Here is a 14342-nt window from a genome sequence, read left to right as displayed (position 1 = left end):
TCACATTTCTCCCCAAATCCTCTGCGGCTGTTGTGTGGACCTGAGTTTACAGATAAACCAGAGCAACTGCATGGGTTCTCAGAGAATTTGAAATGTTGTTTCATATGAATTTTCTCATATGTGAAAATATGGGAAATACATGTGAAGCAAACAAACTAGACAATTTAGAATTGTAGTAAATTTACATCTAGTAGAGAAATAAACAAAGCTCAGTTCTAGTTCATCCATCGAGGGAGTCTGTTGGGTGTTCAGCATGGAAAAGAAATTCATACGTGGTGAGAACTGAAGCACAGTGGTAGGCACAATTGAAGATTCTCTGCTATTGGCACACACTCCTTGTTCCCTTGAGCCCCATGGAACAGTGAACTGCCAGTCAATCACTTTTTGTGTGCTGTTTATGCTGAGAAAAGTATAGATAGAAAATTGCATTTGTCAGAGTTTCAGTTAATGGTGGTGTCAGGGAGGTGAGTGCTCACTAGAGGGTAGTGCTTGTTTAGAGCTGACAGTCTGGGGTCGGAGTTGTGAACATGTGAGTTAAATCCTTAGTGGTTTTAATCACTCTCCTTCCTGCTTTCATTTATCCACAGGGTAATTGCCTTCCTTGAAGCTATTGTGTGCATCAAGTTTGGACAAGATCTTTTTTCCAAAACACAAATACTGTATGTTGTGTTTTGGCTTCTCTGTGTGGTAAGTGAAATTTCTCATGTGAAACATAAAGCATGACAAAAGCATTGAAAGCATCTAAATAGCTTCCTCTCTGGAACATTGGCAGCAGGGGATCATTGTGGGGCAATGCTGGTAAAAGAGCCTTATGCATGTCCTAGTAAAAACAAATGCTAGATGGCTTAGAACTCACATTGAAGGGACTAGAATAACTTCTCATTTCTTGACATTACAGATTACTGGTGCTTAACAATGAAACAAACAGTAGTTATAGGAAGCTTTATCTTTATGAGAGATGATGTCAGTTTGATTGAGCCTAGCTTTGGTGGGGCTTGCTGTAGTGCCTGCTGGAAATGAACAGGAGTTAATGGATAGTGTTAATAAGCAATGTGTGTTGTGCCACACTGAAGTCTTACAACTACATAAACAACCCTCATTTATCAAGCAAATCATTCTCACTAAGCCTGTAACTTTCTGTACTTCAGTGTGATTACTGCAAATGCAGCATGAAATGCCCATTTTATAACAGTAAATGGACGTTTGTCTTGCCAGATTTGTAACTCTGATGCCAAGCACATTTTTCACAGTCAGTGAAAAAGAAGCCATTTATAATGGGCTGACAGATAAATACTTCTCCCTTCTAATTGGGAACACAGTTTGAACAGGTGATGGGGAGTCAGAATTTATTGTTCTCTTATTTAGCCTGGTGATTTTATTCCTGCTACTTTAGAGAAGTACTGAATTGCTTCTCAGATCAGAGTACCATGAAACCGAGTATGTGACCTAGCCTGAAGCATGGGGCAGAGAAGGAGAATTTGGTTTTCTCCCAGTCTGGTGGTTCCTGTTAATATACCTACAAGTGCCTAGCAGCCCTTGTGTGATGACTGTACAGAGTGTGGACAGAAATCCTGCTGGCAGTGTTTCCTGTGGGTGATCTGGATGTATTTTTGGGCTTCCATTGAGAATTGTTCTGCATACCCCATGGTGGCAGGCTCTGTGTGTAGCTTGAAGTTGACACATGAGTCTTACTGATCCTGACAAAAGATGCAGGGAGAAACAGAGCATGTAAGTCTAAATGTGGCATCTCCAGGGACTCTGAGACCTTGAATCAGCAAGGAATTTGGAAAAAGTTTTACAGATTGTTTTTCTTGTTGTTCTTTTTCTTCTCCACCCTTGTTTAGGCCTTTACAACTTTCCTGTGTTTATATGGAATGGTTTGGTATGCAGAGTACTACGGCCACCGAGAAAAGGTACTTATATAAAAGAAGCCTGGCTTTTTTTCATTCCAGAGTTAAGACTCCAAAGCTCCTAGATTTTGGAATTCTTTACCAGAGTTAGCATAAATAGGGATAAGGGGGGGATGGTCTAGAGTGTAACTGAAGTCAAGAGAAAGAACTCTGAATTCAGCAGGCCTTGGACAGATCCCAAATTACACTGTGGTTTCTAAAGAATGCTGTCCTCTTAGTTACTCAAAATGAGGTCGTAATTTTAGCACAGCGTTCAAGGATGAATGGTTAGCTAATGTTCCCATTGTACAGGTGGAATGCTAGGGGAATATTAAGAATACTTGGTTACACAACAGATCACGTGGCAAGTGGTGAGTTCCTACTGTATCATCTATGTGGTGCCTTCTAACTAGGAAGGGAAAAGTCCAAAGTACTGTCTGAATGTTTTATGAGGACTTCTGCTACAGTTTCTAAGTCCATTTGCAAGTGGGAGGAGTACTGATAACATGAATCACCAGCATCCCAATGACATGTGTCCTTGTTTTGCAGACCTTATCAGAAAGTGAAGACAGTCCATACAGTCCAGATGCTTCCTGGCTTCATTCTAAATTCAGCAGAGGTATTGGTACTTCTGTAGCTGTATTCCTGAAATGGTATAATTAAGGCTCAGCTCTAGAAAATGAGGCTTGAGAAACTTACCTAGTTTCAGCTGGACTTGTTTTAACATCTCTGCAGGACCAATGCAGATAAATCATCTACAGAGCTATTTTTCTTTGCTCACTTTTAAATTCTGATTCTTGGAAATGGATTTATTTTTTAATGTGTCAACTGATTTTTTTCTGCTGTTACTCCAGGCCACTATTGTAGGTGTTGGGCATTATGCATTTCATAACTGTTGTGAGCAGGTTTTCTCTCTGAGCATTGCATGTTTGATTTGCTGTACTTTTATTTCTTCTTGCTAAGAAATAGTCAGCAATGGGCCCTGGAGCTTGTGTTCTTACTGACTTTTGCCTTGTCAGTGCAGTCCTGATGGTCATAAGCAGCTTTCTCTGCACTAAGCAAAGGCAGCTTCTTTCTGACTTCTTTTCCCTACACTAGAGGTCAATTATCTGCCTCCTCCATAGGCTTTGTGATGTGGTCTTGCTTATTGAACATATATCAGAAATTCACACCTGGAAGTTATCTGTCAGAGTTTGTGTTCCAGGTGTTTGTAAAATTAAAAATATTTCTTATTTATCATAAGCTTGAAAAGCAGCTAAAACAGATCTTCTTTATATTTCATACATTATTTTTCTGGATGTTTATTCTCAGTTTAGTAAATTTGTGGAATTTTAGATTTTGGAGAAAAATGATTTGTACTCAGAATGTTTTTTTCCATTTATGCATGCTGGAAAAATCTGACTAAAAAACCCCTTCTCTGTAGCTTCCTGTTACTTCAATAATTACAGGCTTCAAGCTTCTTTCACATTTTGTTCCTGATTTCTTGTTTTGGTGCCCACTGCCTCCCTTTTTTTTCTCAGAATAAAACATATTCTGTCATTTGAAAGACTGAAGTCCAGACGTGTACTCTTAAAAGACTTTGCTTAAAGTCTTATTTAAGACTTTACTTAAATAATTCTTGCTCTTATTTAAGACTTTGCTTAAATAATTCTTAATTTCTGCCACTAACAAAAATGGGGAAGTTTAATTATTGATATGATTTAAATTGGAAGATGTTTCACCACTGTACTCTGCTATAGCAAACTTCAAGTTGTTTTTTTTTTGGGGGGGGGGGGCGGGGGAAGAATTTTACAGGAGTCTTAAGAATTGCTTTAAAAAAACTAGGCCACTAGATGGAGTACAAGTATCAACCAATTTGTATTAGCCTGAAATAATCCATACTGTTAACACTGTAGCTCTAAAAAGCCTTACTGCCTTTCAGATAGGAGCTTGACAATGTCACCTAAATAAATATATATATGTATTAAATAGATATTTATTTCTCAGCAGGTGCTGACAATAGTCCACCAAAACATTCAGTCAATAGTGAAAGCCATTCATCTAGAAGGAGGAATCGACACTCCAAATCAAAAGTATCAAATGGAATTGGCAAGAAATAAGAGTGGTATCTAAAGATATCCTACAGTGTGACCAGAAGTGACAAAGAAGATCAGACCTGGCTCTGAATTACCAAATGGAAGATTGATTTTTAAATTAAAGTAAAAAAGGAGATGTTGAAGAGAAGGATGATGAAGATGGAGCCACCAGTGTAGTGCAGATTGTTGCCTGATGACACTTGCCATTCACTGATATAAATTGTTGCCTGATGACACTTGCCATTCACTGATATATATCTAGTTTCATCAGTAGGTGGCATCAAAAGTTCATGAGGGGTATACTGGAAAAAAATGTTGTTTTATCATAGCAGGTACTCCCTGTTTTGTTTTCAGGTGTTGCAAGGCCATTTTTAATAGATTAGTTGAGGACTTCAACCCAAAGGTTAGTAAACTGATAGTGAGTTGGTGTAGTTGACTGAATTTTTTTGGTCTGGTTTATTGTGTTGTTTTCTAGAAGAGTATGCAACCCTTTGACTAAAAGCAGCTCTGCCCTTCCTTCTCAGTCTCACAACAAAACTTTCCCATGCAACTGTTAGTAAGTATTTAAAAATTTCATATTGCTTGCTTTTATTTAAAGGCTCTTTAGGCCTTATGTCAGGGTTTAACCAGGAAGGAAATGGGTCCAGGTTTCTTGTAAAGGATGTGAAATTGATTTTCAAACACAGGGATTTTTTTGTTCTACATTGTCCTCCTGCTTGAGTCATACACATTCAATTTTTAAAAGTTTTTAAAATACATATATAAAAATCTGCTTCATAGTAGAGGGCCATGCCTCCTGTTCTCAGTGACAAAGGTCGTGTTATTTCATTGTTTTTCCTCCTCTACTGTAGTGTGTTTTGCATTTTCAAGTGTAAATATGTCTTTTTTTCATCTGTGCCACATTGTGTGCAATCTTTCTTCCTACTTCTATTTGCTTCCATCCTAACTAACCCAGAAATCCTATTGTCTTCAGACTGATATCAGAAACTGCTTTGAAGGCTCAGATGCCCTACTGAGCTTGGTGATAAGGCAGTTTTTTGCTGAAGCTGAGTTGCTTACTATCTCCATAAACACAATTATTTGTGAAGACTTGCGGTAGTGTTTGGTGTCTGAGAGGCAGCATGATGTGATAGAGCTCATTGCTTTGGTGTTTCCTGTCATGCATCAGATACTCAAAAGCAAAGTCTCTCTTTTCTTTCTTGCAATTTGTTTTTTTTTTTTTTTGTTTTGAGAGGGGTGATTTACTTTTTGTCTGAGTGTTCTTTTGGTTTTTTTTAATATATTAATTGTGACATCTAGCAAAGTGAATAATTCTCCAGCAGTGAATGTAATGATTAAGTCAAGAGGTAAGCAATCATGAGCAATCAGTTTCTGTATTAAGTTATCAAAATGTTTTAGTGCCAATTAAATTTTGGGATTCAAGGCATTCAGAGGGGTAGGTAGCTTAAGCAAGGATAAGTGATACCCATTAGTTACTTAGTCTTTATGAGAAAATAGGATTTGCTTTTTCTTTGACTAATGTTACTGTGATTTGCCACAGGCTAGGTACTAAAGAAAAAATGCAGCAGAGACTTTTATGCAAGTGTATGATACTGTAAATAGAAGAAAGTATCCTGTGTAATCCATCAGTTCCTATGTGCCACAGATTATCAATGTTTTCAATGCACTTAAGTGTTGCTGCTGAGCTCTTCAGAGGCCTTTAATTTCCTACCCTGCTTTTCAATCAAACATGGAGTGTACAGCTTGGAAAGTAATGTAGTACGAGCTGCTGTATCATCATTGCCACAGTGACATTTAATGTTACATGAAAAAATATGTTAGGAAGACTTTCAAGCTCTCCTACAACTACTTGGTTTTTATTCATACTATAGCAATTCCATATATTGCCTTTGTATTTGTAATGTACTACATATTGATGAATGTATTTGTAGATTTCTTTGGATACTGAGACATGTTATTTCTTTTATTTCCTTGGTTAAAAACTCAGTCTGTGCAAGACTGAAGAATGGCATTGTAAATTTTCTATTGATTCAATACCAAAGCAAGAGATTTGAAATCTAATGGTTTGGGTATTTTAAGTACTGTGGTTTTCCAGTGTGAGAGCCTATTTTGTACTTGCAAGGGGCATACACACCAACTATGTATACAAAGCTTACATGTGTAAACAGATGCTGAAGTACGTCATCTACCTGCCTGGGGACAAGCACATGTTTTGTACATGTAGGCCTGGTGCTCACATTGCTGAACTGCACCCTAAAAATACTGGAAAGAGAAATATTGAAGTGTCATCTTGATGGAAGCTGACTTCTGTACACTATTACAACAGCTTTGTTCTGAAAAAATGTTGTTTGACAACACATTTAAATTATTTCCAATTAAGTCTTTTTACTTTAAATGTTTGTGTTTGGTTGGGTTTTTTTGGTTGTTGTGTGGTGTTTCATTTGGGGGGGGTTGGGAAGGTGTTGGTTGTTTGGGTTTTTTAGTTATTTGTTTTGGGGGTGTTTTGGGGGTTTTTTGGTTTTTTTTAGTTGGTGGTTTGGGGTTTTTTTCTTGTGTTTTTGGGGTTTTTTCTTTCTTTACTTTAAAAGAGAGATTGCTAGGGAAAAGGGAAACATAAGTAAACTATTCAAGTGCTGCTTGGTAAATGGCACTTTATCTCCTCTATCAGCAGTTCTGGCTGGAATTCTCATGTGTTCTTACAAGTCCTCCACTGACTGACAACTGTATTTTCAGCCCATCTCTTTGGATGTGAGCTTTGCACTGGAAGGCATTGGAAAGGTGCTTTTGATCACTGCTGTAAAATTAGTGATCTCAGTTTTATCAGCTACTGTGCTGTTGCTGAATTCTGTATGTGTGTAACACCTATAAATGACAAATCACTGAGCTGTTTAGCAACAAGCATCCATGTGTGAGTTCTGCTGCTTGAACAGTGTTTTGTAACAGTCATGGATGTGCTGTCCTGTTTTAAACTACTTGTTCTGCCACAACCTCTCATTCCTGCTTTCCTGCTTCTGATATTCTTTCCTTTCTCTGTCCTCCAGTAATCTCCCTTGCTGCTGTGGAGTGATTGGAGTTGGCCCTCCAGAGGCTGTCCATCAATGTCAGTCACTGAAGGGAGGCTAATTTGAGGCAGCGTGGTGTAAGCAGAGGGTAGTGGCAAGAACTCGAAGTAGTAGATTAAATAAAAATTGAGAGTTTAAAAATAGATTTATACAATGAATCAGAGCTCATGTTGAGTACTGAATTCCACTATTAAGGTTGCTGCATGGATCATACACCACATCTTATTAAATATTTTGAGCGTGGCTTTAACCAATTCTTTTGTTACTCTTCTGTGAAGATCATCATTTGATGTTCCAGCTGTTAAAACTTTTTTTTACCTTTATCACAAGAGGACACAGATGTTACCACATGTTTAATAATTTTTGAATAGAATTGATTTGTATTGATTGCAAAGTATTGTATTTTGCAATAATTGTGTAAATCAACCCATGGCACTGGAATGTGTGTTTGTCTGTACCTGTAAGGCATGGGAAATTGACATATTGCCTTTAGAAGCTCTTATATTTAATTCTAAGTGAATGAATTTTGACAAATGTGGTGGTTCCTGGGCAGCCTACAGTGCACTCTAAGGTTTTGCTCTAATTTATTATTTTGGAGCAGCAGATCTGATAACAAGAACAGTTACATTATCATTTCTGAAGCTTTTCTAGTGTACAGGATAAGTTCTTGTCTTACTAGTTCTTTTTTGGGTTTTATTTATTGTTGGATGGGAGAGCTGAGTTGCAAGATGGTCTCATGGCAGACCTTCAAAGAAGAAACGAGGCCTCCTGTACGAGGACTGCAGGACAGGCTGTCACCAAGTAAACAGCCAGTACAAAGTGCCACTGAGTGCCTAAATTACTTTGCCTTGGCTTCCACTGCTGACAGTTCCCACAACAGCAGTTTCCAGTTCTGTTATTCCTAAGAGCTATTGTGAGCTGTTGATTGCTCTTCAGAGCCAGATGTGTAGTTTGTAAAGCAGCATAGCTTTCCTTTTCTTCTTCAGTTCCTTCTCTATACAGACATTCAATACTGGGACTTTCTGATTTGCTGGGAAGGGCTTTCCTTCAACATCCTTTTGAATTCTGGCTTACAGAGAGGCCTTCTAAAGTAGTAGTAAAGTTAGGGATAGCCTGACTTAAGGACTTAAGCTTGTTCATAGTGTGGTAAGAACAGCTGAAGTCAAGTGTTCAGTTTGTAAACCTCTTCTGAAGGATGGGAAAATACCTGATTAAAAATTTATACGAGCCACCTCTCTCAGAACACTGCTTACTACATTAGAGAAGGGGAGGGTGTTTATCTTTTCATTCTTCGTTAAAGCATTAAAAATACTGGGAAAAAATTGGAACAACGGAAGAAACTTCGTGTAAGAAGCAACACTTCAAAAATGGGCTCCTTTATAAGCATGGAGCTCTACTGCATTTGAACGATCAATCTTTGTTTTATGTCTTGGTAGTTGCTGTTGAGGGTGGAGCTTAATCAGCAGTGTCAGATGGGCCTAGTGGCTTCATTTGTGCACAGTCACCCTGAGGCACAACTTGCACACTATTAAGATCATATGATTTGGCCCAGACTAGAAGCTGGAGCCAAAAGCTGGCAGCATGATTGAAATAGGTGTTGGTGTGCCTAATTCAGTGTCTGAGTGCTCACATTCAGCTCTGTCCTGTTAATGTATGCATGGGCCTGAGCACTACTCTCCTGAGCCACCTGTTCCCTCTGGTATATGCTGGAGCACTCTAAGGAACACACAATTAATTTTAACCACAGGTTTCTGAGCTGCTTGAATGCTCAAAATACTTCCTGCAGTACTCTGGCTCCTTTTGTCTGCAGTTGTGATCTTCCTTCTTTATCCATACCACTGTTTTCTTCTCTGGAGCCATGGCAGGCCCTGGTCCTAATTCAGCAAATTAATGTAGTTCCCTCAGGGTGCAGTTTCCCAGGGTGTTTTGGACAAACACCCTGCCCATGTTACTTCTGCTTTAGCGTGGCTGGTCAGGAATTGGCCACTTACATGTTACTCAAAGTAGGACTAGAAAACCATAAGCTCTTCATGCAGTGGGCTGAAAGGTACAAGGACAACCAGACTCCTGGCTTATGCCTAGCAGGGTACATGGTCTGTTACCTTTATGCCTGCTCACCCCTCTGTCAGTGCTGTGGCTGCAGGTGCACCTCAGGCGCCTTCCTGTGCTGCTTTCATTTGCAGGAGCCCCCCTGAAGCCAGCTGATAGTCAGGCTCTGCTGCTTCCACCTTTTTTTGCACTGAGTAGCACACCTTTCAGACATGTCAGCACAGCTGGGGCCAGAGGGCTTCCCACAGGCAGTGTGAAGATAATACATAGACTTGCTCACGTTTTCTGTTGTACCAATGAAGCCAGTAACCTGTCTGTACGTGAGAGCCATATGCATAAACCATGAGGGTGACTCTAGGAACAAAGTTTGGGTCTGGAGAAAGTACTTTGGTTTGGTTGGTTTGTTTGGTTCTGGATGATTCTAGATCTGCTGTTGCTTTTTTTGCAATTACGCTATCCATCTGAAGAACATCACACAGAGTAGATCCTGCACAAGTCTCCTGTTGTACGTTTGAGACCTGTCCACTTTGGGCAGCTGCTCAGCAAAATGTATCAAATTCCTTTGTACTCTGAGTCCAACTCATGATTATCTCAAAGAACTTTGGAAATTTGAGGTGTTGATTTTTATTTCCAGCTCCTTCCTGTGTCTTTAATTTGGACTGTATCTTCTCCTGTTTCTATCATTTCTCAGTAAAAGACCAGAATTGGTCTTTCATGCTTGGATTTTGTTTTTCTCACAAAGAAGCAGTCTTGCCCTCAACAGTCTAAATTGTATTATGGTAAGACCAAGCAAGTTTTTACTTCAGTGCAGAAAAAAAAAAGCAAGTGTGGGAAAGAATGCAAATTATAAACATTGAATTCCTATAATCAGCAACAGTGTGAGTGCCAGACTATACTAAGGATACACATGGGTTCAATTTTCATCGTTTTTGAGGATCTCAGTTTTCAGATGATCATGAAATAGCTGGATGGCTTACTTAATGTTTTTAGAGTAGGGGAATTTACAGCAGCAGCATTCCTGTGGCTGTGATCCAAAGTATGTTCTACAACTGCTTTGCCCTCCAGTTCAGTATTTTAGTGGTTCTTGCTCAAAAAACAATGCATAAAATAGTTGTGTGCATTTGTATATGTACACATAAATCTACCAGATGAACTTTCTCATCGAAATGCTTAGAGCCTGGTTCAGTACAGTCTCTGTGACAATGACTGCAGCACACCTGAGCATTAGGAAGCATCCAAGTCTGTCTGTACCCCTGGAAGCTCCGGGAGCAGTAGGCATTGATCTCAGCTGCAGCCCCTAGGTGATGCTGTAACACAAACACACAAAGAATATGACTGCATTTTCAAATGTTGCTTCTAATTTTGGGCTACTGGCTTGAGCCACCCAGGCTTGGTTTTAAAGATTTCATAACTCCCGTTGACTTTAATTACAAGTGCCATGCACACAGTCCTGCAAAGTGCCCTTGTTGTCAAACTTGCTGCAGAATAACCAAAGCAAAATAAAATCAAATGAGTAGCTTTGAGAAGACTTTTATTTAAAGCATTAAATGATAGCTCTAGGCTTTGGAGAGCAAGAGCAATAGACTTCTCTTCTGGTTTCCACCATACAAAGACTACCAATTTCTTGTCTGAAGACCTTGCTGATTTGAAGGGAGCACTACTTTCTCCTGAGGATCTTTGGGATGAAGCTCTGTGCAGGGCTCTTATGGCTTTCCTCCTATTCCCACTGGGCCTTTGTGTAGGGCACTAGGAGGGATAGGATGACTGCTGTTTGAAAAGGTGGTTTGGTTTTTGCTCCCAGGAGCTCAGCTGAACCAGGGCATGATCTCCAGTGCTGCCCATTCCCTTGAGTTTGTGGCTGTAGCCATGGAGTTGTGAATTTACCTCCTTGCTTGGATGAGCTGTCCCTCATCTCTGCTAATCTCTTTGGGACAGGGAAGCCACTGGGTGCAGGTTGTTACTGCTTCATGTGTTTATGAGGCTCAGAGTTTTTGATGACTCAGAGTATTTATCAGCAAGCATTCAAAACTTCATACCATCTGCAAAAAATTCCTATTTCTCCTTTAAGTGTAATTTTTTTCTAAAGTTTTGGAAAATCCTCCTGGTCACAAACCTCAACAAGGCACCCAACTTGTACCAATTACTATGACTTCTAAGATGGCTATTGGGGAAAAAGATCATTTAACTTTTATATGGTCAGCTGGAAGAAGAAATTGCAGTCATCATTCCTTGCAGGAGGAAACAGTGTCCTTGCTCTTCTCAATCTGGTTCTGCATAGGGAAGCCACTAATATAGATAAGCCTGTATTGGTTTTTGTTGTAGCCTGACTTCAGTACTTAATAGAGAGGAAAAAGAATACAGTGAAAAATATTGCTAAAGAGTCATATTTTTCCATTAATCAAATAAATAACCTGGAAGAAAACCAAGACCTTTTATTATATTAGCTGAGACATTTAGGTTTGTGTTTTTTCTTATTTATGTGCTGTAAGGGTTGTAGGTGATGCAAAATGATGTTTGTAACATTTTAAATACTATTATTTCTGCCCTTTTGCTGACTTTGCCATATTTGGCTCCCAAATCCACATCTATGCATTCCATTTGCCCACATTTAAAATGCATCTGGAATAGCAGGACAGAGGTTGGGGTGGAGAAACCAGATAGAGCTGAATTGCAATTTCCTGGTGACATGGATGTTCTCTAAACATCCCAAAATATCTCAGGGTGAAATGTTCCACTTGGTGACTTTGGGTTTCGGCAGCACACACTGTTCATTCAGTCCCAGTGCTTCTCACGGGGATGGTAACATGATTAACAGTAATGATCTTTCATGCTGCAGAGGTTTTTTTCTTGTACCACTTCCATGTTGAAGAAATCTCTTTGGAACAATGCATAGGTCATTGCAAACTTGATGGGGGGAGTGGCCAGTAAGTTCATGTTAAAGAATAGAAATGGGGACAAAGGGTAAGTCACTTGTCTACACTTCCTCAGGAAGCTGAAGACAAAGAGAAGAGTAAAATCCCAGAACTTTGGGTTCCATGCTGTTATCTGAAAATTACCATGGACTTCCTAATAAAGGGCTTGTGTAGTAACTCCAGGAATATTATCCACATCTCTTAGTCCTTAAAAATGAAAATATAATGTAAGATGGAACAGGAGCAAGGTGATACCCCCTCCATTCTTATATTCTGATCTTCATGTCATTTTGTTTCCCTGGCTTACTTCAGTTTACCTACCTTTTCCAGTGAGCTTTCATGACCAATACCTTGGCTGTTGATGTAAAATTAGGGTTTGCTAAAGATGGATCAACACACATAGGACAAAGTAGAAGATCCTGCATACAAACTGGGAGGACTCATTGAGAGCCGTGAGGAGGAGGACTTGGGGGTTCTGGTGGGTGACAAACTGGACATGACCCAGCAGTGTGTGCTCCCAGCCCCAGTGTGTCCTGGGCTGCATCCAAGGCGGCATGGCCAGCAAGGCAAGGGAGGGGATTCAAGCCCCTCTGCCGTGCTCTGGTGAGACCTCGCCTGCAGTGCTGTGCACAGTTCTTGGGTGGACAACTCCAGAGAAACCTGTTTGCTGTGGGCTTTTTGCCTAGGCATGCAATGCCTTCCTGCATGAAGAAACTAATTTGTGAAAGTTGACAATTTGGTAAAGGCCTGCCACTAACACCAGGACCTTAAGGCCCTCATGGTTTTGGTTTTGCATTTATTGCAGTTGCTGAGTGAGCTGATCTTTGCATGAGGGCGTTTTGCCTGTTTTGTTATAGCAAGAATTAAAGAGTTAATGGCCCAAGTGCCTTTGTACCAGGTTAAAAAGTTTCAATTTCTGCTTTTTAAATACTGTTCTTGAGCCTGTCAGACCCTGGTGTTTGTTTCCATCAGCTATGCTCTTCTGCCTTGACACATCAGAGGTCTTTCACTAAGGACTAATTACTTTTTGAACTTGATAAGAGGATAACAGCCATTTTAAAGTGAAAAGAAAAAGGAACTAAAATAAAACCTTTGTTTCTGAGCTGGGTTCCTGGCTCATCTCTATCCTTCCACCTAATATGGTCCCACAGGGCTTCATCTTTGAGCAGGTGACAGTCTGGATCAGCCTCTGTTCTGCTCCCCTAACAATGGCTTTTCACTGTTCTCCCTCAGCAGCCATGTCACTTTCTGTCATGCAGCAGTCAGCCCCTCCCAGCAGCAGGATGGGATGCTTGGATTCATCTCCACTTAAGACAATTCACAGAAGAGCCTTAATTAGGTGCAGAGTCCCCATAGGCTTCCTTCCCAGTCAAGAATATTCTTTAGGCATATTCAAAGAGCAAGGGAGGTTGTAGATGGTTTAATCATTCTCTGGGGTTGCAGGTGATCTCCAAAGGAGCCTTCACTGCTGAGAGCAGGCATGTAGCTACACCAGCCTTCTTCACAATGCATCACCTCCTGCAAGCACCCAAATTACAAGGGATGAGTCCAGGTACATGCTCCCAGTGCTCCACTGATTTGAGGCATCCATCTGTTTTCCCCATTGGTCCTCACAGCATGATGCTGTTTCTAGATGCAGGAATACTGTACTTCAGCAATGGATAATTCCATCTGATGACATGGGAATTACATGTAACCCCTCTTCCTGATGGTGTGCTTTTGGGATGCTGCTGATACTCTGAGCCCATTGCAGCATAAAAAAGGAAACTAAGGGTTCCATGCTGGAATGACATTCACCTGCTTTCTTACAGGACCTGCTAAATCTGAGGCTGTATTCCTACTAGTGTGATAAGCAGTATTCAGCATGGCAAAAGATAAGAAACATTTATTTCTGCTTTCAACTCTCCCAAGCTGTAACTCATCTTCTCCAGCTTCCTTCAGCTGTTAGAAGAGGGTTAAACAACCTCACTAGGAAGCAGAGAACTTTATCATAGCTAAAGAGGATTAACGCATGCATAATCCCCTTACAAAGCCACTTGCCTTCCAACTCCAGTGTGTAAAAATAAGAAAAGGATTGGATCAGTGTTATTTTTTTATATCTAATTCAAGAACAATAGAGCACATTAAGTAATTAAAATGTTCACCTGTAAGGTGCTTAAAAGCAAGGCTGCTGGCAGATATATAATTAGCTCCAGTTAGCTGCTTGCTTGTTTACTTCTGTTAATTTACCCAGAGTGGGGTCTTTGGGCTTAGAGCTTTATTTAGAAAACATTTTATTATTGCATGAAGCAGTGCTGTGGATAGGCAGGGACCAAAGATAGAAAAACAGAAATTAGATAATTTACTGAGCCAACA

The 14342-nt window shown here is 40.0% G+C and overlaps 1 protein-coding gene across 2 annotated transcripts in view; it reads left to right on the top strand.

Annotated features, from left to right (window-relative positions):
• PTDSS1 (phosphatidylserine synthase 1) overlaps positions 1 to 7276 on the top strand; it is a 29490-nt gene extending 22214 nt beyond the window's left edge. Inside the window, exons 10-13 of one of the 2 annotated variants that reach the window (XM_036406935.2) lie at positions 588 to 687; positions 1845 to 1913; positions 2439 to 2508; positions 3879 to 7276. In XM_036406935.2, the coding sequence (XP_036262828.1) occupies positions 588 to 687; positions 1845 to 1913; positions 2439 to 2508; positions 3879 to 3988 (349 nt within the window). In that variant the 3' untranslated portion in view covers positions 3989 to 7276. Of the gene's footprint in view, positions 1 to 587; positions 688 to 1844; positions 1914 to 2438; positions 2509 to 3875 lie in introns of both variants that reach the window. The other variant, XM_036406934.2, reaches the window with a different exon arrangement.
• Positions 7277 to 14342: the final 7066 nt, after the last annotated feature.

The sequence above is a fragment of the Molothrus ater genome, chromosome 1 (assembly GCF_012460135.2).
Source record: "Molothrus ater isolate BHLD 08-10-18 breed brown headed cowbird chromosome 1, BPBGC_Mater_1.1, whole genome shotgun sequence".
In the NCBI taxonomy this organism is placed as follows: domain Eukaryota; kingdom Metazoa; phylum Chordata; class Aves; order Passeriformes; family Icteridae; genus Molothrus; species Molothrus ater.
The sequence above is the reverse complement of the archived record's forward strand: the minus strand, read 5'-3'. Positions and strand labels throughout refer to the sequence as shown.